This window comes from Portunus trituberculatus, chromosome 2, assembly GCF_017591435.1.
Source record: "Portunus trituberculatus isolate SZX2019 chromosome 2, ASM1759143v1, whole genome shotgun sequence".
In the NCBI taxonomy this organism is placed as follows: domain Eukaryota; kingdom Metazoa; phylum Arthropoda; class Malacostraca; order Decapoda; family Portunidae; genus Portunus; species Portunus trituberculatus.
The window spans coordinates 9,946,303-9,973,491 of NC_059256.1; the positions used below are offsets into that span (position 1 = coordinate 9,946,303).

Below are 27,189 nucleotides of genomic sequence, written 5' to 3' on the forward strand. Positions count from 1 at the left end.
GCGCCTTCAGGATGGTGACTCCTTGGTGATCGGTTGCCGTGTGTTTACCTTCCACACGCCCACCAGGTCACGCCCACAGCCCACAGCACGCCCACGCCGGGAGGTGAGTGTGTGTGTGTGTGTGTGTTTGAGAGAGAGAGAGAGAGAGAGAGAGAGAGAGAGAGAACCAGCAGCCTTTCTGATCTTGTTAACTGGACAGGGAGGGAGTGAGAGGGAGAGGGAGAGGGGGGAGAGAGAGAGAGGGAGAGTGAGAGAGTGAGAGAGAGCACTTCCCTTCAGTTGTGTCACCACCACCCTCACCACCACACCACCACCACCACTACCACCACTACCACCACTACTACCACTACTACTACTACTACTATTACTACTACTACTACTGTTACTACTAGTCAAATTGTAAGTAAGATTAGTAGTTGTAGAGAGAGAGAGAGAGAGAGAGAGAGAGAGAGAGAGAGAGAGAGAAAGCATTAATATCTTCATTCTTCTTCTTCTTCTTCTTCTTCTTCTTGCAATCCTATGTAATCTTAAATAATCTTTCCCTCTCTATATGTAACTCCTTTATATAATCTTTTGCAATTACTTGTAAAAAAAAAGGTAATTATGTGACCGTATGTAATTTTTATGTAATTCAATGTAATCCTAAGTAATTTGTATGTAATTTGTATGTCATTTATATGTAATTATGTAATCCTATGTAATTTATATGTAATTCTATGTCATTTTTAGACGTGGACGCAGAGTGAGGGAGCAGGAGAGTGTCCGCGCCCACACTGCACCCACCACGCCCACGACTCCGCACCCACGCATTCCTCCACCCACGCCCACACGTCTTGGTGAGTAGAAAGTAGTAGTAGTAGTAGTAGTAGTAGTAGTAGTAGTAGCAATAGTAGTAGTAGTATTGGTAATAGGAGGAGAAAGATTAGTAGTAGTAGTAGTAATAGTAGTAGTAAAAGTAATAATAGTAATAATAATAACTAAAACAATTATATATATGTAATTATAAGTGATTTAAGTAACTAATTAATCTTAAGGCTAATTATAAGTGTGTACTAATTACTTACCTGCAAATTACATATACTTTGCATGTTACTAATTACATATAAGTAATTTGTTAATGCATTACTTACAACCTTAAGTAATTTCACGTACTTAATTCCTTTACTTCATTACTTACAAAGGTCACTTATAGTAATTGTTAATGTAATTGCAACTCGTCTAAATTACATCTGTTAAGTAATTTCTATGTAATCTAATAGTTCTTCATATTAATCACGCAATAATAATAATAATAATAATAATAATAATAATAATAATAATTGCATAGTTTTTCAAAATTTATTACACACTCTCTCTCTCTCTCTCTCTCTCTCTCTCTCTCTCTCTCTCTCTCTCTCTTTAATTATTTACATTATTTATTTATTGTTTGCATATTCCACTGTATATTAATCCATTTTGAGTAATTTCCTTGTTTATTGTTTGCATTTATTGGAATTGTTTGCTTGTTAGTGTTTGCAGCGGCTGTTGTTTGCACTCTGCTTGTTTGTTTGCTGTACTGACATAATTTTGTAGTAGTTCACCTTAATTGTCTGCATTGTTTACCTAAATTGTTTACCTGAATTGTTTGCGTCATTTGTTTACTTAAATTGTTTACTTGAATTGTTGATTTTATTGTATTTTTAATGATTTTTTTAAGTATATTACCTTAATTGTCTACATTGTTTACCTCAATTGTTTGCCTCCTTTGTTTACGTCACCAGTTCACCTCAGTTGTTTACCTGATTATATTTCTTATTGTTTTTTTGAGTATATTGCCTTAATTATCGACATTGTTTACCTAAATTGTTTACCGTAGTTGTTTATCTAAATTGTTTACGTCATTTGTTTACCTAAATTGTTTACTTAATTGTTTTTTTATGATTTTTAGTACATTACCTTAATTGTCTCCATTGTTTACCTGAATTGTTTACCTGAATTGTTTACATCACTTGTTTACATCACTTGTTTACCCTGTTTGTCTATTTAATTGTTTTTCTTATTCTGTTGTTAATTTTGTTTGCAGTTTTCATTGGTTGTTTACTTTGCTTCTGCTTGTTTGCTTGTATTTTTTAGCATTTTGAGTCAGTATTGTTTGCCTTTTTAATTGTTTACTATTTTGTATATTGTTATTTTCTTCGTTTATTTGTTTGATGTGTTAGTGCCTCAGTTTTTGTTTGTTTTTGTTTACTGAAGCTAGAATGAATGTGTTTGCTTGAGAGAGAGAGAGAGAGAGAGAGAGAGAGAGAGACTATTGAAACCTTAAAATGCCCATGACTTACGTTAGGTCATGCAACATCTTAAGGTCACTCACTCATTCTCTCTCTCTCTCTCTCTCTCTCTCTCTCTCTCTCTCTCTCTCTCTCTCTCTCTCTCTCTCTCTCTCTCTCTCTCTCGTATGGCTTCTCGACGTTAGAAATAAGAGAGGGGGAAGTAGAGAGAGAGAGAGAGAGAGAGAGAGGTGTGGGTGTGGGTGGGGTGTGGAAGCCTTTGAGTGTGTCTTAAGAAGCATGATAATGGCTGCCGGTCAGCATCTCGCCATTTGTGTCTGCTTGCTTGCTTGTTCCTTTGTTCGATTGTTTGCTTGTTTAACTTGTGTATTATGTGTGTGTGTGTGTGTGTGTGTGTGTGTGTGTGTGTGTGTGCGCAGGAGGTGCAACCCCGTGCCCCGCAGGTCCCCCGAGGCCGTGGAGGGCCGCCACCACGCCGCCGCCGCCGCCGCCATGGGCCAGGGCGTGACGCACCTGGCGGAGGAGGAGCACACCTACGCCGGGCGGTGCCACACCACGCTGCCTGGGGTCGCTTCCTCCAGTGACTCACACTCAGAGTACGAGGAAGCCGTGCAGGGGCAGCGGCTCGCCCACGGCTTACACCCCACGCCAGACACGCGCCATCTCACCCACTACTTCGGGTCCGCGGCGCCCCTGGATACCTGCGCTTCCCTGGACTCTCGCCTGGCGCAGCTCTCTGCCTCGGCTCCCTCCAGGGACTTTTTCCTGGATCTGGGGGGCGGCAGGGCGGCGCCGCCTGAGTCTGGCTCGCCGCTCACCTCGCCCTCCGAGACGCGGCGCCGCTGGGATAAGAGTGTGTGGCCTGAGGTGGAGCGCGGCCTACGTAGGAACCACAGCCTGCCGGACGTCACTCTGGGGGCACGCCGCGGCACGCCGCGGGGCTCACACGCCTCCCTGGGGGCCGCCTCCCCATCTTCCTCCTCGTCGTCTTCGTCGGCGGCGTCCAGCGGCGGCGCGTCCACCGCCTCAGAGGAACGCGAGCGCCGCCAGCAGATCATAGAGGCGGTGACGCGGCGCCTTTACCCCGGAGCCGCCGCCACTGCCACCACCACCGCCTCCACCACATCCCGCCGTGGACCACGCAAGCCAGCGGACCGTGTACCGGGTCCGGGAGAGCGTGTGTGTGGGTGCCGCAGGAGGGAGGTAGACACTCCCCCCACACGACTCCCCGGCAGGCAGACTGCCTCCGAACCTAGCACGCCTCGGGGAGCCAGGCGCCTGCCACCACTACCCCAGGCAGCTCGGGGTGACACGGGGCAGGGTGGGCGCCTGTGCCGCCTTACCACCACCACCACCACCACCACGCGCCGCGAGTCCCGCACCTCCACCACCACCACCACCTCGCTCACCGCCACCACCAGGACGCTGGCCGCTGCCACCACCACCACCACCACCACCACCACAAAGATTCCCAGGCCGTCAGGGGGGGGCGGCGGGCCAGGCACACAGGATCGGGGTGTGGGCTGTGACCTGGTGGGGGCGGGGCCGTTCGGGGTAGGGCCCAGGGACCGGCAAGACCAGAACGCCAACACTGAGCGGCGCGGCTCAGGCCCCAGCGACCACACCAGCGGGCCCACCTCTCCCAACACCCACACCCCCAGCCCGCCCCAGCCAGAGGAGAGCCCCTCGACGCCCAGCGAGGCGGAGTACTTCTCTGAGGACAGCCTGGAGCTGGCCGAGGCGGAGGAGGCGCCCCTCAGCAGCGGGCCGGGCAGGGTGTGTGCATCGAGGCGTGACGAGGACGAGGTGTCCCTGGGGGAGATCAGCAAGGACTCCCTCGAGGACAGCATGACCAGCACAGACCTGCAGGAGGCGCTGGCAGCAGGGCCACCAGCCACCCTGGGGAGAGTGCCCGCCCCAGGGGAGACGCAGGACGCCTTCATCCGTTCCTTCTTCATGTCTGTGGGTAGCCTGGACCACGTGGAGCCCCTGGAAGAGGAGGAGGAAGACGTGGACGAAGAAGAGATGTCCTTGAGTGAAGGGGAGAAGAGTGACGGCCACACACGAGCCACGCAGCAGAGCCAACAGACGTCCCGCGCGTCACCACATCGCCGCTCACCGCTAGGCAGTCCCCACAGCCCCCTAGATCATACACCCCTGTGGCCTCCCCCAGGGTACAGCGGAGGTGGCTGCGGGAGCGAGCGGAGCGGCGGCTGCTGGAAGGTGTCAGCTCCGAGGACAGTGACGGGGACTCCAGCAGGCAGGACAAGCACAAGAAGAGGCGCTACCGCAGGGCGTCCCTCCCCCTGCCGTGCCCTCAACAACGTGTGGAGGACCTGCCCCACTCACACTCACACTCCTATATCCCCCAGAGGCTCCCCATCAGTGCTACAGAAGTCCTGAGCAGGGAGGCAGGGGCGTGGCAGGCCGGGAGTGAGGCTAAGGACTCAGGCAGCGATGAGAAGGACTCCAGCCATCCTTCTGAGGAGCCCAGGCACTCCCCTCCACGCATCTCCATCAAAAGGCGCCACTTGACCCAACCAGACCACTCCCACACTGCCCAGCCCCCCCACCCCTCACCCTTACAGCAGGACACACCCTCCCCGCCCCTGCAGGACACCACCTTAGTCCCCTTCCCAGACCCACACGCTATCCTGAAGGACTCCGCAATGCGCCTCCTGCAGGCTGTAAGTCAGGCAGGTCCTTACTCCGAAGCCTCGCAGGATGCTATGGTGGAGCTCCTGAGGGCGTCATCGCAGCGTATCCTATCCTTGGGGGACACTGCTGTGGACACCGGCAGAACCCAGGACACTCAGGACACACGTGAGGAAGCACACACACTGAAGAAGCCACCGGCACAGGACACCCCGAGCACTCCTACACATCCTACACCGCTAGCACCTGCAGATCCTACACCCACGCAGGATACCAGTACAAAAGTCAGCTTTACAATGGAGAGTCCTTGGGGGAGCTACAGCGATGAGGGGGACGAGGCGGTGGGCGAGGGAACAGATAGCAACGCCACCTACTCCACTTCTGCATGTACCCCAGTGGCTTCTCCTGACCTTGGCTCCGGATACAGCTCGTGGGAGGACTTGGAAATGGAGGAAGTGTGCCAGAAGGAGATAGGATCCTCACAAATGCAGGTTATCTCCTCAGAATTCACACCGAGGACTGCACGGCGCCTTCTGTACACGATCATTGAGTGCAGCGAAGGAAGTAGATCTGAGGGCATGACATCGGACGCCGTGCCTTCAGATTGGGAAGAGACGCCGACGGAGGAGGAGGAGGAAGAGGAAGAGGAAGAGGAGGAAGAACCTGAGGAATATGAAAGCTATGGTCGTTTAAGCTCCTCTGACGACACCGCATTGGACACAGTACGACCCGCTACAGACGACCCCCACGACTCACTGTCTTGCGTTGCTGATGACGAGCTGGGCGAGAGAGCAGAGAGAAGTGAGAGGGCCACCACCAGAAGCCTCCATAATCTCACAGGATCCTTAGAGACACTCACTCAGGGCTTAGGACATCTCAGTAGGAACCCTTATGACTTAGACAATATCCTGACGAAATCTAAAAGTTGTGAGAGTTTGGAAGCGGAAGTGAGAGCGAGTGGGTTGAGAGGGAGGGATTTTGGTGAGAGGGCAAGGCTAGGGAGGGAGAGGAGGGAAAGGAGATCTAGTGAAGGAGGTGATGGAATTGGGAGAGTAGAGGAGAGGAAGGGAGAGGGGAGAGGAAGTGTACCTGATATAGTGCCAAAATTGGATCTCTCACTTGTAACTCCTACTCTCTCCTCTTCCTCTTCCTCTTCCTCTTCCTCTTCCTCTCATCTTCCTTACCAGACACCGATTCCCTCTCCCTTTTCCCCTTCTCACACCTCTCCCTCTCACTTCCCACCCTCCCATACCTCTCCCTCTCACTTTGCTGTCTCTCACTCTTCTCCCACTCACTCCCCTTCTGACTCCTCTCCCTCTCACATCTCCCCCTCTCACTCTCTCCCCTCTTACTTCCGCCCATTTTACCCACGCTCCTCTTACTCCTCTCTCCCACAGTCCCCTCCCATGTACTTCTCTTCCACCCACTCCTCTCCCTCCTCTCACACGCCCACCCCTCCCTGGGACCTCCCCTCTCATGACACCTTGAGCTCCACACTTGATCCAGACTCGCTAGAAGTGGAAGAGTGTGAGAGTGGCATGGGAGAGGGAGGGAGAGGTGCGGAGGTGAGGGAGAGTGCTGGGCGTGAGTTCGTGAGAGAAGAGGAGAGTGCCGTGAGAGGAGAGAGAGAGGGAGTGTTAGAACTGGAAGATTTAAAGGAATGGCCACCCCTACCTCTCCCAGCTCGCTCTCCCAGGCTCTCCCAACCACTCCATCAGTACCCCCGCCCTCTCCCAGCCGCTTCATCCTCTCAGGCAGCCCTCCTCCCCGCCCACGCCCCATGGGGAATGTCTGTTCAACCACACGGCCATCCCCAACGCCCCACACGTCTAGCCCACCCCCCAGTACCTGAACTCAGCACCCAGGACGAAACCAGCACTGTCAGCACACTCAGCACTTCTCAAGTCAGCGATCTTCAAGCACAAGTCAGCACATGTCAGCAGGAAATGGAAGGAAGTGTGGGTATTGTAACGTCTGTTATCACCACTCAGCACTCAGCAGGTCAGTCTGCAGTACTCACGGCGGTACAGTCAGCTGCTGATTCGTGCCGTCACTCACCTGTTGACTGTAGTGCTGACGTTGGTGTATCGGCCGTGTCAGCAAAGTTAGTTCATACTATGAGTCCACAGAGTGCTGACCAGTCCGAAAGTCAGCAGGAAGTAATGGTCAGCGGTGTGGAATCATGGCAAGAAGCACCTCAGTCAGCCATCATCAGCACAGCAGATGCTTCAAGGTCAGCTGTTAGCTCTCACCTCTTGCTGAGACATGGAGAGGAGCAGGATAGTGCTTCCCCACCAGTGCTGACACAGTCTGCTGACTATCCTCAAGTGCTGTCTCATCATGTGCTACAATTAGAAAGTGAGGAGCCCATGCTGACTCATTCTGCTGATGTGTTGAGTGGTCAGCAAACAATACCCATTCAGAAGAAACAGGAAGTCAGCAGTCAACAAGAATCATTGCTGTCACATTCACCAGCTGAAGTCAGCATCCCACAACCAGTGTTGACTCATTTTGCAAGTGAATCTGCAACTTCACAACCAGTACTGACGCAATTTGAAACACAGGTCAGCACTTCCCAGGCCGTGCTGACCCCACCAGTACACCGGGTCAAGGATCAAGTAGAAGCGACTGTAGATGTCAGCCAAACTCAGCAAAAACACGCTTTGCAGCATATCAGCAGTCAGCAGCAAGTACTGGCACATTCTACAAGTGAAGTCAGCACTCCACCAACATTTGTGACTCAATTTGGAACTGATAATCTTGCTCCAGTGCTGATGCTGTTTGATGCTGAAGTCAGCCCTTATCCAGAAATGCTGACATCATCATACCAGACACGTGGACCTCAGTCTATGCTGATGAGGAGAGTGGTTGATGTCAGCAGTCCTCAGGTTGTAATGGAAGTCAGCAGTCAGCAGTCTCAGCATTCAGAACACAGAACAGAGGAGGTCAGCTGCAAGGAGCAAGCAATGATGACAGGTGAACAAACAGTCAGCTCTCCGAAGTTGGTGACACATGGCACCAGCGAAGTCACATTACCAAAACACTCCTGACACAGTTTGCGAGCGAGAGTCCCATCTCAACCACTGTTCTGACGCAGCCTGACGATACAGATAGCACTTCCCACACAGTGCTGACACCGTTCTCACGTCTGACTGTCTCTGTAAGTCAAGCTGAAGTGCCCGTCAGCAGCCATGACCCTGCACAAACACAACTAAGGAAAGTCAGGAGTCAGCACTTAAGTCAGCCTGAAGTTATAAGTGAAGTGTGCACCACTCAACCAGACGAAGAACTTGAGTATCCAGGTGAAGTCAGCAGTCCAGAGGCTATTCCTGTGAAGATCAGCACTAGAAAAGAACTGAGAGAAGTCTGCAGTCTTGAAGCAGAATCAGCGAAAGTCAGCAGTCAGCAGCCATTATTACTTGAAACCTGCAGTCAACAGTCAGTTCAAGATGTCAGCAGTCAGCAAGCATCTATGGAAATCAGCAGTCAGAGGGCAACACTCTCCAGAATAGAAAGTGCTGATCAGTCAATCCTAGAAGAGGTCAGCAGTGAGCAACCAGCACTCATACAAGTCAGCAGTCAGCAGGCATCATTGAGAGACCTTAGGAGTCAGCAGCCAAAAACAGGAAAAGTCAGCAGTGAGCAGTTAGTTTTAGGAGAGATCAGCATCAAACAACCTGTACTCTCTGAAGTCAGCAGTGATCAATCAGCTGAGTTCAGTAGTGAGTTACCGACATTAACAAAAGTCAGCAGTTATCAGCAACTAACACCAGTGCTTTCAAGATCCAGCAGTCAGCAATCAGAACTTACTGAGATCAGCGCTCAGCAAACAATATCAACAGCCGTGAAAAGTCAGCAGGAGACATTAGCAGAATTCAGCAGTCAGCAACCACCAGCATCTACGGTCAGTCAGCAATCTGTGACTCATCAAGTAGAGTCAGCACAAGTCAGCAGTCATGAGATAACGCTTGAGGAAGTTGGTAGTTTGCAAGAAACTCTAAAAAAATACAAGTCAGTAGTCAGCAAACAGCATTAAGAGGGGTCAGCACTCAGGAACCAGTGTCAGCAAGTCAGCTTTCCCCGGAGATGGAACTTGAGTCAGAAAGAAACATTAAGCTGACATTTCCAAGACAGTCAGTAGAGCAAGTCAGTAAACAGCAAACACAGCTGACACACTCCACAGGGAAGGTCAACACTCCTTCATCTGTGCTGACTCAGTTTGCAAGTGAGAGCACAATGCCATTACAGGTGCTGATAGAGATGGATCGAAGGGAAGGTGGTGTAGAAAAATTGCTGACACCTGTTTTAAATATAGGTAGTCAGCCATCATTGGTTGCTCAAAAGCCAGTGCTGACTCAGGCAAGGCAAGTCTCAGATCAGCAACAACGTGAGGTGACTTCATCTGGTACAGAAAGCAGCACTCCTCAACAAGCGTCTGTGTTAACTACTGTAAAAGTCAGCACACCTCTGCAGCCGTGCACTTCCATTGCTGCAGAATTCACAGCACCTCAGCAACCAGAATCTCTTACTGCTGCAGAAGTCAGTACACCTCAGCAACCACCACTTCTTAATGTTGCAGAAGTCAGCAGTCCTTGTCAACCATCAGTCTCAACCGTTACTGCTGCGGAAGTCACAACACCTGAGCAACCAGAAGCTCTCACTGCTGCAGAAGTCAGCACACCTCAGCAACCAGAAGCTCCTACTGCTGCAGAAGTCAGCACAACTCAGCAACCACCACTTCTTATTGTTGCAGAAGTCAGCAGTCCTTGTCAACCATCAGTCTCAACCGTTACTGCTGCAGAAGTCAGCACAACTCAGCAACCAGAACCTCCTACTGCTGCAGAAGTCAGCATGCCTCAGTACCCACTATCAATGAAAGTAAGCACATCTCAACAGCTATCACCTTCAGCTACTACAAAAGTCAGCACATTTCAGCAGGCCATAGCTGTAACTGCCAGGGAAGTCAGCACACTCCAGGAACCACAGATTCTAACACAAGCCATTGCTGAAGTCAGTCCACACGTTCTGACACAAGCTTCATCAGGAACTGTGTGCCATAAACAAGCAGAACCAAAGCAGACAGTTGTGCATGCCAGGTGTCAGGAACAACAAATGCTGACACATTCCACAGATGAACTCAGCACTCAGCAGCCACACCCCATACTGGCAAAGGAAACCATCATTCCGCACTTGTCAGAACCAGAGCAGTATAAGCAAGACACCAAGAGTCTGACGCAAAAGGAATTGAAGTCTGCTGTGAGTGAAGTCAGCAGTGAACAGCAACCAGAATTAACTGAGACTGTACAAAATGTCAGCACTCAGCAACAACTAGAGCTGACAGAAATCATACAAAAAGTTATCAGTCAGCAACAGTCACAGCTAACACCAGTCTTACAAGAAGTCAGCAGTCAGCAAGAACCAGAACTGAAAGAAATCGCGCAGGAAGTCAGCAATCAACAGCAACAACCAGAGCTGACACAAACCACACATGAAATCAGCAGTCAGCAACATCCAGTACTGACTCGGGCCACGCAGGAGTCAGAAGTCAGCAACAACCAAAACTGACACAAGCAATACATGAAGTCAGCAGTCAGCAACAACCAGACATGCAGGAAGTCAGCAGCAGACAAGAGCCAGTGGTAGAGCAGGCAATTTATGAAGTCAGCAGTCAGCAAGCTATTCAGGAAATCAGCAGTCATCCAGAGCTAGCACAGACCATGGAGGGTATCAGGAGTCAGCAGCAACCAGAACTAACATCGACCATGCAAAAAGTCAGCAGTCCACTTCAGCCAGAAATGAGACAGGCTGTAGTTGAAGTCAGCAGTCAGCAACAAGGACAGCCAACACAAGCAATACAGAAAGCTAAGAGTTATCAACAACCTACAGAGGCACAGGCTGTAGAAGAAGTCAGCGTATCTCCATCAACACCATTGAAACCGGTACTTGGAGTCAGCACTCAGCAAAAGGCATCAGAGGAGGCAGAACGAACTCTGTCTCTTGAATCAGAAGAAAGTCAGCAACTGTCAATGAGTCAAATGATAGCTGGTCAGCACATCTTGACTCATTCCATCAGTGAAGTCAGCACCCCGCAAACAATGCTGACTCAGTTTGCATGTGAAACAACCTCTCCATCACGAGTGCTGATGCAAGTGGACAAAGAATTCAGCACTTCTCACAAAGTGCTGACTTCATTACAACAAAAATCCAGTTACCAATCAGTGCTGACTCAGGCTACAGCAGAAATCAGCCATCTTGAAGCACAAGAGAGACAGCCAGTGGAGGGAATCAGCACTCAGCATCCAATCCTTGTGAATGTTCAAGAAGAATTTAGTAGTGAGCACCCCACAATGCCACAGCAGGCTGCATCTCAGCACTCAGCACTAAGACAGCCTCAGGAGGTCAGTGCTTCTCACCAAGAGCTAAAAACTGATGCCGGAAAACTCAGCATTCAGCACTTGAAGTCCAAAGAGGGCTTAAAATAGAAAGCACAGACAAGCGTTCATTGCTGACACACGTGGCAGATGAAGTCAGCATCCCACAACCAGCGCTGACTCAGTTTGCAAGTGAAAACAAAACTCCATTACCAGTGCTGACACAGATCAGTGCTGAAGGCAGTACATCCCCCCAAGTCCAGTCCTCCCTGCCAGTTCTGACAGAGGCTGCAGCTGAAGTCAGCCACCTTGAGCCAGAAATGATGGGTGTTGCTATGCAGCTCGGCAGTCAGCTTTGTGTTCAGACCAAGGTATTAGAAGAAGTCAGGAGTCAGCAGAAAGCACCACCTCAGGTTTGGAGAGAATCTCAACATGAAAAATTTTCAGAAGTCAGCACTGAAAAGCCAACACTTCCACCTGTCGCTGAAAGCAGCAGACAAGCCAGCTTGTCAGCACTGCATACAGAGAAAGTCAGCACCATCCCTGAAAACTTGGTGAAAGTCAGCTCTCTCCATCCCTTGTCATCAGGCAGTCTGATAGAAGCTAGTCAGCAGGCCACACAAAGACAAGATCATGAGGTCAGCAAACAGCAACAGGCAGTGCTGACAGGGCCTGCACCATCAATCAACAGCCAGCAACAGTCAGTGTCGATGGAAGTTGTAACAAGAGTCAGCAGTGAACAACAATCAATGCTGACAGAGGCTCATCCAAGAATCAGCAGTCAGCAGCAGCCAGTCCTGATGGAAGCTGTAACAAGAGCCAGTAGTCAACAACAACCAGTGCTGACAGAGACTGCGCTGAGAGTCAGCACTCAGCAAGAACCATCAGGAGCAATGGTGACAGATCTTCAACAGAGAGTAATTAGCCAACAACAAGTTCTGAGACACTCCACAGGTGAGGTCAGCACACAGGAACCGTTGCTGACTCAATTTGCAAGTGAAAGTGCTGTTCCACATCCAGTGCTGACACAGCTTGAGGATGAACTCAGCGCTCAATGGGCACCGCTGACATCTGCATTACCTCAGACAACCAGTAGTCAACCATTGCTGACAGAAACACCTCCAAGGGTCAGCTATCCTCAGCCAGGCGAAATGGAAGCAGTAACAGAAGTCAGCTGCCTCAGTCAACCACGCTCAGCAGTCGTCAGCGTTCAACAACTATTGTCAGCACACTTAGCTACAGAAGTAAGTCACCTGCCACTGCTGACACAGACTGCAACACAATTCAGCAGTCAGCAGCCAGTGGAAGTCAGGGTGCAGGAAGAAATCAGCAGTCAGCAACAAGAGCAGGAATCTCACGTGGATGACTTCAGCAGTACAAAACCTTCTGTGCCTCAGGGAAGTCAGCAGGTTAGAGGCCAGGTGCCAATGTTGCCACAAGTCACGGAGGAAGTCAGCACTCAGCAGCCAGGATTGGCACAGGCACGGGCGTTGACAGAGGTCAGTATTTCCCAGAAACTTCTAAGGGATTCTGAAGTCAGGAGTAATCAGCAAATTCTTTCAGCACGCACTAGTGAAGTCAGCACTCCTCAAGATGTACTAACACAATTTGCCAGTGAAACCAGTGCTTCATTACCAGTGCTGACTCTGCTTGATAGAGAAGTCAGCAGCACTTCTCAAACAGTTCTGACATCCTCAATGGGAAGAAGTCAGCCTACACCACTGACGCAGGCTGTGGGAGAGATGAGAACTCTTGAACCAGAACTGACAGAGACTGTAGAGCAAGTCAGCACTCAGCACCATATTCAGACACAGGTTGTGAAGGAAGTCAGCACTATGGATGGCACAAGACAGAAACCAGATGAGCTAATCAGCAGTCAGCACTATCTTTCAACTGTACCGTGCCAGGAAGTCAGCACCACAGAGATGCTGACACCAATACACACTACTTTTCAGAAGGGACTTTCAACACACACCATCAGCCAGGTTGATAGTCACCATCCAGTGCTGACTCAGTTTGCAAGTGTCAGCACCGCTTCACTGCCAGTGCTGACTAAGTGTGATGAAGAAAGCCCCTCACCAGATATGCTGACACCATCCCCACGGCTGACTACTGACCAGCCTGTGCTGACAGAGGATGAGGGAACAGTCAAGCATGAACTGGAGAAGGTACAGTCAATACCTGAAGTCAGCACTCAGCAAACAGTATCAGCCCATTCAGCAGACATCAGCAAGCCACAAACTTTGTCACAATCCGTTCCGGTCACCAGTCAGCCACAAATGTTGCCTCAGTCAGTAGAAGTCAGCAGTAAACTATCACCGTTGGCATGCTCAGAGATTAGCAGTCAGCCATTGCAGTTCGAAGAGTCAGTTGAAGTCAGCAGTCAGCCATCAGTGTTGCCACATTCAGCAAAAGACACAAAACCGTTAGTCTCATCACAGGCTTTGGAGTCAGCAAGTAGTCAGCATGAAACCCTAACAATGGAAGAAGTCAGCATTTTACAGCCAGTGCTGACACAAACAAAAGAGGTCAGAAGAGAGCCACAAGCGCTGATAACATCCATGGGACAAGTCTGTAGTCAGCAACTCGCATCAACTCAATCTGATAATGTCTGCATTCAGCAGTCGGCACTGAAATACTCTCTAGCAGAAAGCAGAGGTGATGTGCTGATGCTGACAGAGGCTACAGAAGACGTCAGTTGTCCAGCAGCTATTTCAATTCAAGTGCTGGGAAAGCAGAGTCAGCAACCAGAGCTGACACCAGAAGACTCGCAGGAACAAGTCAGCACCTTTGGACAAGGGCTGACACATTCTGAGGATACCAGGACTTGTCAAACATTACTGACACATACTGAGAGCGAAGTCAGCATTTCACAACCAGTGCTGACTCAGTTTGCTAGTCAGAACGCTGCTCCTTTACCAGTGCTGACTGAGCATGACAGACAGGAGACTCAGCTGACAGCAACACCACAGCCCGTGCTGACACAGTCTTTAGCTGACGTTAGACATTTAGAAGCTGACATGAAACAAACTGTTACAAGAATCAGCACTCAGCAAGCACTGCAAACGCCTGTACTTGAAAAAATCAGCAGTCCGGAAGAAAAGTCAGCACATCCAGTTCACGAACTCAGCAGTCAGCTTCCAAGTGTGGCAGAAACAGTGGGTCAGGTCAGCACTCTACAATCGGTGCTGACACAAGCTCAGAAAGACAATTATGACCAAAAACAAGTGCTGAGGCAAGGAATTGAAGTCAGCATTCCCCAACCAATGCTGACACAATTTGCCACCGAAAGTCCAGCTTCCATTACAGTGCTGACAGAGGCTGACAGTGATGAAGATGTCTCTGAAGAAATGCTGACTCCACCCACACACCAACCACAATGGGGAGAGGATGTCCTGACAGAATGTGCAACAGAAGTCAGCTATTATCAGCCAGATCTCGTGCGAGTCAGCAGTCAGCAAACCAAGTCACTTGATACTCTGTCAGAAGAAATCAGCCGTCAGCAGGCATTGCGGGATGAGTCAGTAGAAGTCAGCCTGCAGCAGAAAGCATTGTTACCTTGTCAGCAAGAATTTGAACCACAGTCAGCAGAAGTCAGCAGTCAGCTATTAGAAACTCAGCAGGGCATAGAGAAAGTCAGCACTCCTCATGCAGTGCTGACTCAATTCGCCAGTGAGAGTGTTGTGTTATCACCGGTGCTGACACGTGCTGTCACTGACTCTACAATACCTATTAAAGTGCTGACACCTCCCTCACAGCCGCTGACTGCCCATCAGTCAGCTCTGGATATAGAGACAGAAACAACTGCTGATCTTACAAGAGGGATCCAAGTCAGCACTCAGCATTCACTACAAGTACAGACTGCAGGAAGAGTCAGCACCTCTGAACAAGTGGAGGTCAGCATGCCTCAATCAGTATTAACTCAGTTTGCAAGCGAGGCCTCTTCTCCAAGGATGGTGCTGACATGTGCTGACACTTCTCAGACAATGCTGACGCCTTTACCGCCGCAGCAGACTGTCAGGCATCAAACAGTATTAACAGAATGCACTGCAGAAATCAAAATCAGCAGTCAGCCACAAGAGGAAGCACTGTCAGCAACACTCAGCAGCCATCGACGTGTAAAGGTTCAGTTTCCAAAAGTCAGCAGTCAGCAGATATTGGACTCAGGATCTGCCAAAAGTGCGAGTCAGCAACCTGTGGAGTCTCAAGCAGAAGTCTGTTTTCAGCAAGAAGTGAAGCTTGAGTCATCAGATGTCAGCTGTCAGCAAAGAATAAGTCAGCAGGAAGACCAACAGATCAGCACTGAACACTCCATGCCGTGTGGTGGGAACATCAGTCATTTAGAGGAAGTCAGCACATTAAAACCGGTGCTGTCTCATCCCGTGCTGCAGGTAGAAAGGGAACAGCCTATGCTGACTCACTCTGCCACTGAGGTCAGCATCCCACAACCACTGCTGACACAGTTTGCTAGTGAAAGCGCTGCTCCCTTACCGGTGCTGACACAGGCTGATGATGGAGGCACAAAATCCCAAAGAGTGCTGACATCCTTGCCTCCTCCAACCACCAGCTCCCAACAAGTGCTGATCACAACTGAGGGAGGAGTGAGATCTCGTCAGCCACAGGAAGCACAGGGTGTAATGCAAGTCAGCACTCTGCAACAACCACAACTCAGTGCGGAAAGTATCAGCACCTCCCAGGTAAAGCTGACACACAGAGAGACAGAAGTCAGCACCCATGAACCACCACCACAAGCACTACAGGAAGTCAGCAGTGAACAGCAATCAGTGCTGATGGAACAGAAAGTCAGTGCACAGCAGACATTGGTGACACATTCACTGGATAAGATCAGCAGCACTCAGCACCCACTGCCAAGGCAAGTGATAGACCATATCAGTAGTCAACAACAACAAGCAGTGCTGACACACTCAGCAGTTGAAGTCAGCATTCCACAGCCAACAGTAACTGAGTTTGCAAGTGAATTTCCCTCACCACTACCGGTGCTGACACAGTGTGAGGAGGACGACATGCCCACTTCTCAGGCTGTGCTGACTCTTCCATCACACCAGGCAGGGAGTCAGCCAGCAATGCTGACAGAGGCTACAGCAGATATCAGCCAGGCTCAGTCACGAGCTGTGCAAGACATAAGTCAGCATGGATTACTTCAAACACAGGCTATACAAGGTGTCAGCAGTCAGCAGCAGCAGCAGCAGGTACTGATTCATACTACTAGTGATGTCAGCATTCCACAAAGATTACCAGTTCAGTTTGCAAGTGACAACCACTCTCCAGTACCCGTGCTGACACAACCTGATGCTGAAATCAGTACATTCCAGCCAGTGCTGACACTCTCACAGCAAAGAAGTGGTCAACAAGCAGTGCTCATTCAGACTATGGCTGAAGAAAGTCAGTTTACTGTAGCAGAGGAGCACGTCGCCAGTCTGCAATTAGACCTGAAGAAGCTCATACAAGTCAGCAGTCAGCAGTCAGCAGAAGATCAGTTTACAGTGAGATTCAGCACTCCACAGCAGCAATCAGTAGAGGAAGTCAGCACGTTATTGGAGATGCTGCCAAAGAATCTTGTTCAAGTTAGCAATCAGGACCAGCCCACAGCCCAGCCACTGCAAGAAGTCAGCAGTCTGCCTTCAGCAAATCTTCAACTTGTGGAGCATCTCAGTGGTGACCAAGAGGAATTGACAGGTGTTGAAATTAAAGTCAGCACTCAGCATCCAGTATTGAGTCAACTTGAGCAAGAAACAGAATTTCAGCCAGAGGTGCTGACTCCTATCTCTCCTGAGCGTCGTGTCCCACAGATGGTGCTGACACATGCAGCACATGAAGTCAGCACATATCCTGAAATACTGACTCAATTTGCAAGTGAAAGCACCGCCCCATTACCAGTGCTGACACAGGCTGATTCCAAAGACCTGAGAATGCTGACACTACCTATGCAGCACTCAGCTAGTCATCCGTCAGCGCTGCCTCAGTATACAGGAGAGAAACAGCAAGGAGCAATACAAGCTATGGAGCAAGTCAGCAGTCAGCAACCTTCTGTTGTCAGCACTCATAAACCTGTCCTTACTCAATCTATGGAGGGAGTCCGCACTCAATATCTACAGACAACCCCATCTGGTGAAATCAGCACTCCATTGTCTAGTAGTGGAGTCAGCACTTGCCAAGGAGTGCTGACGCCATCCTTGTCACAAATGCAGAGTCAGGAACTTGTACAGATGGAGACTGCTGAAGAGTTAATGCATCCTGGTTCAGTGCTGACTAAAGTTATGGTTATGGGGACTGTCAGCAGCCAAGAAACACCCCAACCACAACAGAAAAAGATCAGCAGTCAACAATTACAGCAATTACATGCACTGCAGAGAGTCAGCAGTCAGCATATGTTACAGGCTGAAGTACAAGAAGTCAGCAGTCCATCATTGACTCAACCACAGATACAGGAAATCAGCAGTCAGCAATTACAAGAGGTTGGTTGTCAGGAAGTGCTTCAACCAAAGGTGCAAGGAGTCAGCATTCAGCCAATAGTCCATGAGGTCAGTAGTCAGCAACTCTTTCAGCCTCAAATGCAAGAAGGCAGCAGTCAGCCAACAGTGTGTGGAGTCAGCAGTAAACATCTGGAAGTAATTCATGGAGTCAGCAGTCAACTTGACTCAGAGTTGCTGGAAACCATCAGTCAGCAAACAGTGCAATCACGTGCCTTGACTGAAGTCAGAAGTCAGCAACTACAACCAAAAGAAACACTTTATGAAGTCAGCACTCAGCAGGCAGCACAAGCAGAGTCATTGCAGGATGTCAGGCTTCAACATTTGACAGAAGCACCAACCATAGATGTCAGCCACACAACACCAACTCCTGTGGAAGTCAGCAGCCAATCATTACAGCCACCTCATGATGTCAGCAAACAACAAGCACCTCTGTCACAAAAGACAAGTGAGATCACATCCCCATCACCAGTGCTGATGCGAGCTGACAGTGTGGACACCACCTCCCAGAGCGTGCTGACCTTTTCCCTTCCCCAATTCAGCACCCATGAAACAATGCTGACAGAAGCTGTACTAGAACTGAGACAGCACCACCCAAAGGCAGTGCAGGCTGTGGAACAGGTCAGCAGTCAGCAGTCACCGCCAGTTCATCCTACAGAGAAAGTCAGCACTCCTCAAGTTTCCCCGACTCACACAGAAGCTGATATCAGCAGCCAAGCAACACTACAAGCAGAGGACACATCGAAAGTCAGCACCTATCAACACACAATGCAGGCAAAGCACCTACAGAAAATCAGCAGTCAGCAGAAACCAGAAGCAAAGAAAAAAAAGCAGTCAGCAGTCAGCCTCCTCGGCCAGTGAGAGTGAAAGTTGTTCGTGACAAATCATCAGATCAGCAAGTCAGCACACCAGTCAGCAGTCAAGAGGGCGAGGAACGCATGCAGGAAACCCAGGAATCAGCGGCCCTCACACAGATCCCTTCCCTGCCATACAGTCACGCCCCAGCAGTGCCCCAGGCTGCCCCATCACCCCTCCAGGCATCAGGGGCGCAGGAACCACCACCCCACACCCCAGGAAAGCCTCAGGTCACTCCAGAGGTTTCCAGCAAAGTAGGGGTGCTGTATGTCCCCCAGCAGAGCGTCCTGGAGGAGACACATCCCCCACCAGGTACATTAGCACCCCAGACAGTGCTAGGGGTGGCTACACTGCTCACCCCACAGAGCTCTACTGACGAAGGGAGCTCCCCCACCACGCAGGACTCCCTTACGCCTCCCAGCTCAGTGGACAGCAGTCTCGCCCTCACATCCCTCACTCCACAGAGCTCCCTAGATGATGTCCTCACCACCAACACAGCTGTCCTCCCCAAAGCCACGCCGCCAATAGCAGTGCAGGTCCGAGCAGTCACAGCCACCATGGAGGCCACGCCCACGACAGCCACAACGCTCACGCCCACGCCCAGGTCCATGCTCCTGAAAAAGTTCTCTGCAGTGAGTCTAGGTGAAGAAGAGGCCGAGAAAGTGGCAAGCTTAGATCAACATACTCTTGGTTCCAGGGTCGCGGCAGCCTGGAAGGGGCCCCGTGGTGTGTCTGGTAGCCGCCCACCACCCCTGGACTGTCATCCCCAAGAGGCCCTCACCAGACAAGCCCCAGTAATCTGCGTACACCAGGTGGAGGACGCCCCTGTGTGGGAGCCCCTGGAGGCCAAGGAGTTATGTGTGCCTGATGTCAAAGGTATTCTGCCTCTTGTCAGTGTGCTGGACCCCATGACCACCACACAGCCGACCACGACCACCACACAGCCTACCACGACCACCACACAACCTACCACGACCACCACACAGCCCACCACGACCACCACACAGCCCACCACGATCACCACACAGCCCATGACGACCACCACACCCTTCCCAAAGCCCATCACGACCACCACACCCTTCCCAAAGCCCATCACGACCACCACACAGCCAATCACAACTACCACACCTTTCCCACAGCCCACCACGACCACCACACCCTTTCCACAGCCCACCACTACCACCACACAGTCCATCACGACCACCACACCTTTCCCACAGCCCACCACGACCACCACACCTTTCCCACAGCCCACCACGACCACCACACCTTTCCAACAGCCCATCACGACCACCACACAGCCCATCACGACCACCACGCAGACCACCACGACCACCACACTTTTCCCACAGCCCACCACGACCACCACAACCTTCCCACAGCACACCACGACCACCACACAGCCAATCACGACTACCACACCCTTTCCACAACCCATCACTACCACCACACAGCCCACCACGACCACCACACCCTTCCCACAGCCTACCACGACCACCACACAGCCCACCACGACCACCACACCCTTCCCACAGCCCACCACGACCACCACACAGCCCACCACGACCACCACACTTTTCCCACAGCCCACCACAACCACCACACAGCCGAGCACGACCACCACACAGCCTACCACGACAACTACACCCTTGCTACAGCCCATCACGACCACCACACAGCCCACCACGACCACCACACTCTTCCCACAGCCCACCACGACCACCACGCAGCCCATCACGACCACCACACTTTTCCCACAGCCCACCACAACCACCACACAGCCTAGCACGACCACCACACAGCCCACCACGACCACTACGCAGCCCATCACGACCACCACACTTTTCCCACAGCCCACCACAACCACCACACAGCCTAGCACGACCACCACACAGCCCACCACGACCACCACACCCTTCCCACAACCCACCACGACCACTACACTTTTCCCACAGCCCACCACGACCACCACACAGCCCACCACGACCACCACACAGCCCACCACGACCACCACACCCTTCCCACAACCCACCACAACCACCACACCCTCCCCACAGCCCACCACGACCACCACACCTTTCCCACAGCCCACCACGACCATCACACAGCCCATGACGACCACCACATCCTTCCCTCAGCCCACCACGACCACCACACAGCACATCACGACCACCACACCCTTCCCACAGCCCACCACGACCACGACACCCTTCCCACAACCCACCACGACCACCACACCTATCCCACAGCCCACCACGACCACCACACCCTTCCCACAGCCTACCACGACCACCACACCTATCCCACAGCCCACCACGACCACCACACCCTTCCCACAGCCTACCACGACCACCACACCTTTCCCACAGCCCACCACGACCACCACACAGCCCACCACGACCACCACACCTATCCCACAGCCCACCACGACCACCACACCTTCCCACAGCCCACCACGACCACCACACCCTTCCCACAGCCCACCACGACCACCACACCCTTCCCACAACCCACCACGACCACCACACCTATCCCACAGCCCACCACGACCACCACACCCTTCCCACAGCCTACCACGACCACCACACCTTTCCCACAGCCCACCACGACCATCACACAGCCCATGACGACCACCACATCCTTCCCTCAGCCCACCACGACCACCACACAGCACATCACGACCACCACACCCTTCCCACAGCCCACCACGACCACGACACCCTTCCCACAACCCACCACGACCACCACACCTATCCCACAGCCCACCACGACCACCACACAGCCCACCACGACCACCACACCTATCCCACAGCCCACCACGATCACCACACCCTTCCCACAGCCCACCACGACCACCACACCTTCCCACAGCCCACCCACACCTTCCCACCGACCACCACACCTTCCCACAGCCCACCACGACCACCACACCTATCCCACAGCCCACCACGACCACCACACCCTTCCCACAGCCTACCACGACCACCACACCTTTCCCACAGCCCATCACGACCACCACACCTATCCCACAGCCCACCACGACCACCACACCTATCCCACAGCCCACCACGACCACCACACCCTTCCCACAGCCTACCACGACCACGACACCCTTCTCACAACCCACCACGACCACCACACCTATCCCACAGCCCACCACGACCACCACACCTTTCCCACAGCCCACCACGACCACCACACCCTTACCACAGCCCACCACGACCACCACACCTTTCCCACAGCCCACCACGACCACCACACCTTTCCCACAGCCCACCACGACCACCACACCCTTACCACAGCCCACCACGACCACCGCACCTTTCCCACAGCCTACCACGACCACCACATCCTTCCCTCAGCCCACCACGACCACCTCACAGTCCATGACGACCACCACACCCTTCCCACAGCCCACCACGACCACCACACAGCCCATGACGACCACCACACCTTTCCCACAGTCCACCACGACCACCACACCCTTCCCACAGCCCACCACGACCACCACACAGCCCAACACGACCACCACACCCTTCCCACAGCCCACCACGACCACCACACCCTTCCCACAGCCCACCACGACCACCGCACCCTTCCCACAGCCCATGACGATCACCACACAGCCCACCACGACCACCACACAGCCCATCACGACGACCACACAGCCCATCACGACCACCACACCTTTCCCACAGCCCACCACGACCACTACACAGCCCACCACGCCCATCACTACCACCACCCTTTCCACAGCCCATGACGTCCACCACACAGCCCACCACACCCTTCCCACAGCCCACCACGACCACCACCCTTCCCACAGCCCATGACGATCACCACACAGCCCACCACGACCACCACACAGCCCATCACGACCACCACCACACAGCCCATCACGACCACCACACCTTTCCCACAGCCCACCACGACCACTACACAGCCCACCACGACCAGCATACAGCCCATCACTACCACCACACCCTTTCCACAGCCCATGACGTCCACCACACAGCCCACCACGACCACCACACCCTTCCCACACCCCATGACGACCACCACACAGCCCACCACGACCACCACACCCTTCCCACACCCCATGACGACCACCACACAGCCCACCACGACCACCACACAGCCCATGACGACCACCACACCTTTCCCACAGTCCACCACGACCACCACACCCTTCCCACAGCCCACCACGACCACCACACAGCCCAACACGACCACCACACCCTTCCCACAGCCCACCACGACCACCACACCCTTCCCACAGCCCACCACGACCACCACACAGCCCACCACGACCACCACACCCTTCCCACAGCCCACCACGACCAGCCCCACCCTTCCCACAGCCCACCACGACCACCACACAGCCCACCACGACCACCACACCTTTCCCACAGCCCACCACGACCACCACACCCTTCCCACAGCCCACCACGACCACCACACCCTTCTCACAGCCCACCACGACCACCACACAGCCCATCACGACCACCACACCTTTCCCACAGCCCACCACGACCACCACACCCTTCCCACAGCCCACCACGACCACCACACCTTCCCACAGCCCACCACGACCACCACACTGCCCACACGACCACCACCACACCCTTCCCACAGCCCACCACGACCACCACACCCTTCCCACAGCCCACCACGACCACCACACCCTTTCCACAACCCATCACTACCACCACACAGCCCACCACGGCCACCACACAGCCTATCACGACCACCACACCTTCCCCACAGCCCACCACGACCACCACACTTTTCCCACAGCCCACCACGACCACCACACCCTTCCCACAGCCCATCACGACCACCACACCCTCTGCATCCCTCTCACAGCCTCCCCCACCATCCAGTCCCCATACCATACGACCCCACTTCACCAGAACAACCTCCTCCCCCACCACCTCCACCACCTCCACCACCTCCCCCCAGGAAACCTCACATTAAGCCATTGAAACTTGACCCCTTCTTTCACCCCTCCCCCCTGGCCACCTCCACCCCCACAGAACACACTACTGGGGTGTCCAAAGCCTTAACTCCCACAGGCACCATCACACACCCCAGTATCTCCCCCATGGTAAGGGTTTCAGAATCTGGGGTGCCTCCTGGGGTGTCTTCTGGGGTTCCGCTGGTATGTCTATGGGGACGCCTCCAGGGGTGTCCAGAAGGCCCCCCAGGTTAGGTAGGGATGCAAAGCCTGGGGTGAGGCGTGTTAAGGTGAGGGACATGTCAAGTATGAGTTCTGGGGAGGAGGGGGAGCTGGAGGCAAGGGATGAGGAGGATGGGGAGGATGTCACCCCTGTCATGTATGGTGGGGGTGATGTGTGTACCCCAGCACCCCTCCCCCATGCCGCTGTGATGACCCCCTCCACTACCCACGCCTCTACCCCCGCCACTACCAGCACATCACACCTCCCCACACACCCCTACACACACACCACACACACACACCAGGAGGAGGAGGAGGAGGAGGAGGGCTGTGGGTCCCTGCCCCAGGTCACACCGGGATTGCGTCCTCAGTACAAACCTCCTGCAGTTGTCCCTCATGCCTCTGCAGGATCCCTCTCCCTGCCCAGGACTCCTGCAGGACCCTCGGCGCAGGCCCTCACCCACGGGACGCCGCGGGGTGTGGCGGGGTGGAATGAGTCCCCAGCAAACATCCTCATTGTGCCCACCACCACCACCACCACTGCCACCACCGCAGCAGCCCACGCCCTCCCCACCGCCACGCTCACACCCACACCCACGCCTTCAGATGCCTTACCAGCACAAACCGGTGCCTTACTGTCTTCACATGCCGCCCCGCCGCCCACTCCGCCTCCTGCAGCCCACTTCAGGCCACCAGACCCAAGCCCCGAGGCCAGCCACTCCGGGATGGAGTCCGAGGAAGTGTCCCTGGCCGAGGACGCCCTGGTGGTGTGCCAGGGCGCACCGGAGACGCGGGCAGAGCCGGGGCGTGCGGCAGACGTGGTGGAGGGAGAGGATGAGGGGATGAAAGGAAGAGACCAAGGGGAGCATCGCGCCCCTCCACACCCTCACTCTGGAGAGGGTGTGGTGCGCCCCTCCTCGGAAGCTGAGTGGTCTGCCCAGGGCGCCACTCTCGCCCCATCACGCGAAACGTTCCGTCCACCATACACGACCGCAGTTGCTGCCAGGATCAGCAGGGCGCGGGCAGGCGTGCCAGTGGAGGCGCCTCACCGGGGGGAGACCCAGGGAGACAGGAAGGCTGGCCGAGGCTCGCCACACCACACTGGTCCGTCCATTCCCGCCACGGACACCACGCCGCTGAACCGCTCCATCCCTAGTGATGCTCCAGACTCTCTCCATCGAAGGACAACCCCCTCGCCCCCAGGCATGGGTGGCGCACCCAGCCAGCAGCCCCTCGTTAGCCCTGCTAACATGCCACCAGCTGTGCTGAGGACCCAGCCTGCCCACCATGTAGACAGCGAAGCCCAGCGTGGAGACGCCAGACCAGCGATGCGCACTGCCTTGGTGGACTCCCCTCCACCTCAGCACTGCCTGCTGCCGCCGCTGCGTGGTGCTGGCGACCAGGCCGTCATACCCCGTGCTGAGCGGCAGAGGGAACAGTCACCACCAAGCGTGGCCAGCCAGCTGAGTGCTGAGCTGCAGGCTCTGGTCAACAGCTTCCGTCAGGCAGCCAGCGCCCCGCCCCAGCGCCCCACCTCCCTCGCCATCACGTCCACTACCTCGCCCCCCACCAGAGCTCCCATCAGGAAGCACACATACCATCAGGCACCCTCTGCCCCACCCCTCAACACCCGCGGGGGGTCAGCCTCGTCCTCACCCGGGGTGACAGTGATGGTGTCTGACTGTTCCCAGGGTGAGGCTGAGGGCGGGCCAGAGCGTCGCGTGGAGGCGCTCAGCTCGCCTACGTGGCACGGCAGCTTCCTGCTGGAACGGGACCTCACCGCAACGGAGGACGACTGGGGCGCCTCAGATGAGAGCATCACCTTCGTGTTTATGACTCCTGAGGAGGAGGCCGCCACGCGCCCGCCCGCCGCCCACTCCCCACCCACCACCTCAGGGGATCACTACCGCAGCTCGCCGGACCTATCCCAGGTGGGCCTCAGTCTTGCCTTGCCTCACGGGCCACGCCGCACTCATCCCTACGATCTCTACCGCTCCGCGGGCGGAAGACTGGCGCGCGCCGCGTCGCTGGACACCGTGAGCCGCGCGTTGGGCTGCATGGGTGCCGCTAGGCTACGGGCGGGGCTGACGCGGACGTGCAGCCTGGAGGAGGAGGCGAGCCAGGAGCTGCGGGACTTCCTGGCGAGGGGACGCCGCTGCTCCTCAGAGGAATCCTTGCAGGAGACCACGCCGCCCCCCAGCCCTGCCCGCTTAGCTTCCCCGCCCCGCCTGGCAAGCCCCACGCCAGACCCTGCCAATCATGCGCCTCACACCACCACCACCATCAGGACGCCACTGCCTGCTGCTGCATCACCCTCACCGTCTCCACCTCCATCGCCGGGCCGCAGCTGGGGGGAGGCATCGTGGCAGGACATGAAGAGCCTTATCCTGGGCCACCCTGCGCCCCCACCAACTGGGCGCCGTCTGTCCTCGGAGAGCAGCAGGTCCTCGCCCCAGCTACACCGCCGCGCCCCCACCGACGGGCTGCCCAAGAAGGCCGTGTCCTGGACTGACCTGCACGGCGGTGGCGACCTGGAGACTGAGGTGCCAGAGTGGCAGGAGGAGAGCACGCCGCCACCCCCGCCTCCTGCAGGCCCCAGCCCCAGACTGCGCTCCATCATGAAGAAACCTTCCCTGACACCCATAGCCCCCACGCCCCCGCCTCCTTCACCCCCATCGCCCCCGCCACCCAAACATTTCTCCCCACCCCCACCACCACCCATGTCTCCACCCAAGCCGCCGCCCACCGCGGGAACGCCCCCTGCCCCCGAGGCTTCCAGCGACGAGGATTCCCTGCCGCTGCCCCGCTCCAACCTGCGCCACCTCTTTGCACTGCGCCTGCCACAACACATCCGTGACCGTGTGCTGCGTGGTGCCCCGCCCAGGATACCTCCCCACCCCCCACCTCCACCCCAACAGTGGTATCACCACCTCTGCCATACCGAGCGCCACGGCCCAGTCTGCCGGGAGAGGTGCGGGTACGCCCCTCTGCCTCGCTGTCCACGGAGGAGGGCGGCTCCAGCACCTCCCTGTCCTCAGCAGTGTTCCCCGCCTCACGCGCCGCCTCCTCCTCCGGTGTGTCTTGCTCTGGCTATTCCTCCACAGGCGCCATCTCCTCCCCTGGGGGTTTCTCCCCACTGCGGGAGGCCACCACCGCCTCACGGGTCCTGGACGCCCTCAGCCCTGGCCGACCCGCTCCCTCCCACACCCGCACCTCCTCCTCATCCGTGCCCTCCACGCCCACCGATGGTGTGTTCACGGCGCCCGTCTCACCCAGTACCACGCTGTCCGCACCCACCACGCCCACGCTGGATACCCTGGCTGGCGGTGGTACTAGCGGGGAGGGTGTTGGTGGTGCGGGCATGGGACGCT

The 27,189-nt window shown here is 54.5% G+C and overlaps 1 protein-coding gene across 1 annotated transcript in view; it reads left to right on the top strand.

The window, feature by feature from the left end:
* LOC123506760 (mucin-16-like) overlaps positions 1-27,189 on the top strand; it is a 46,706-nt gene that overhangs the window by 16,248 nt on the left and 3,269 nt on the right. Inside the window, 13 exon segments of the mRNA XM_045259077.1 lie at positions 1-103; positions 730-836; positions 2,711-4,400; positions 4,403-7,968; positions 7,971-8,951; positions 9,053-10,367; positions 10,424-11,320; positions 11,362-18,643; positions 18,676-19,515; positions 21,942-22,102; positions 22,215-22,464; positions 22,562-22,806; positions 23,635-27,189. The exon segment at positions 1-103 is cut by the window's left edge and continues 173 nt beyond it. Coding sequence (XP_045115012.1) covers positions 1-103; positions 730-836; positions 2,711-4,400; positions 4,403-7,968; positions 7,971-8,951; positions 9,053-10,367; positions 10,424-11,320; positions 11,362-18,643; positions 18,676-19,515; positions 21,942-22,102; positions 22,215-22,464; positions 22,562-22,806; positions 23,635-27,189 — 20,992 coding nt within the window.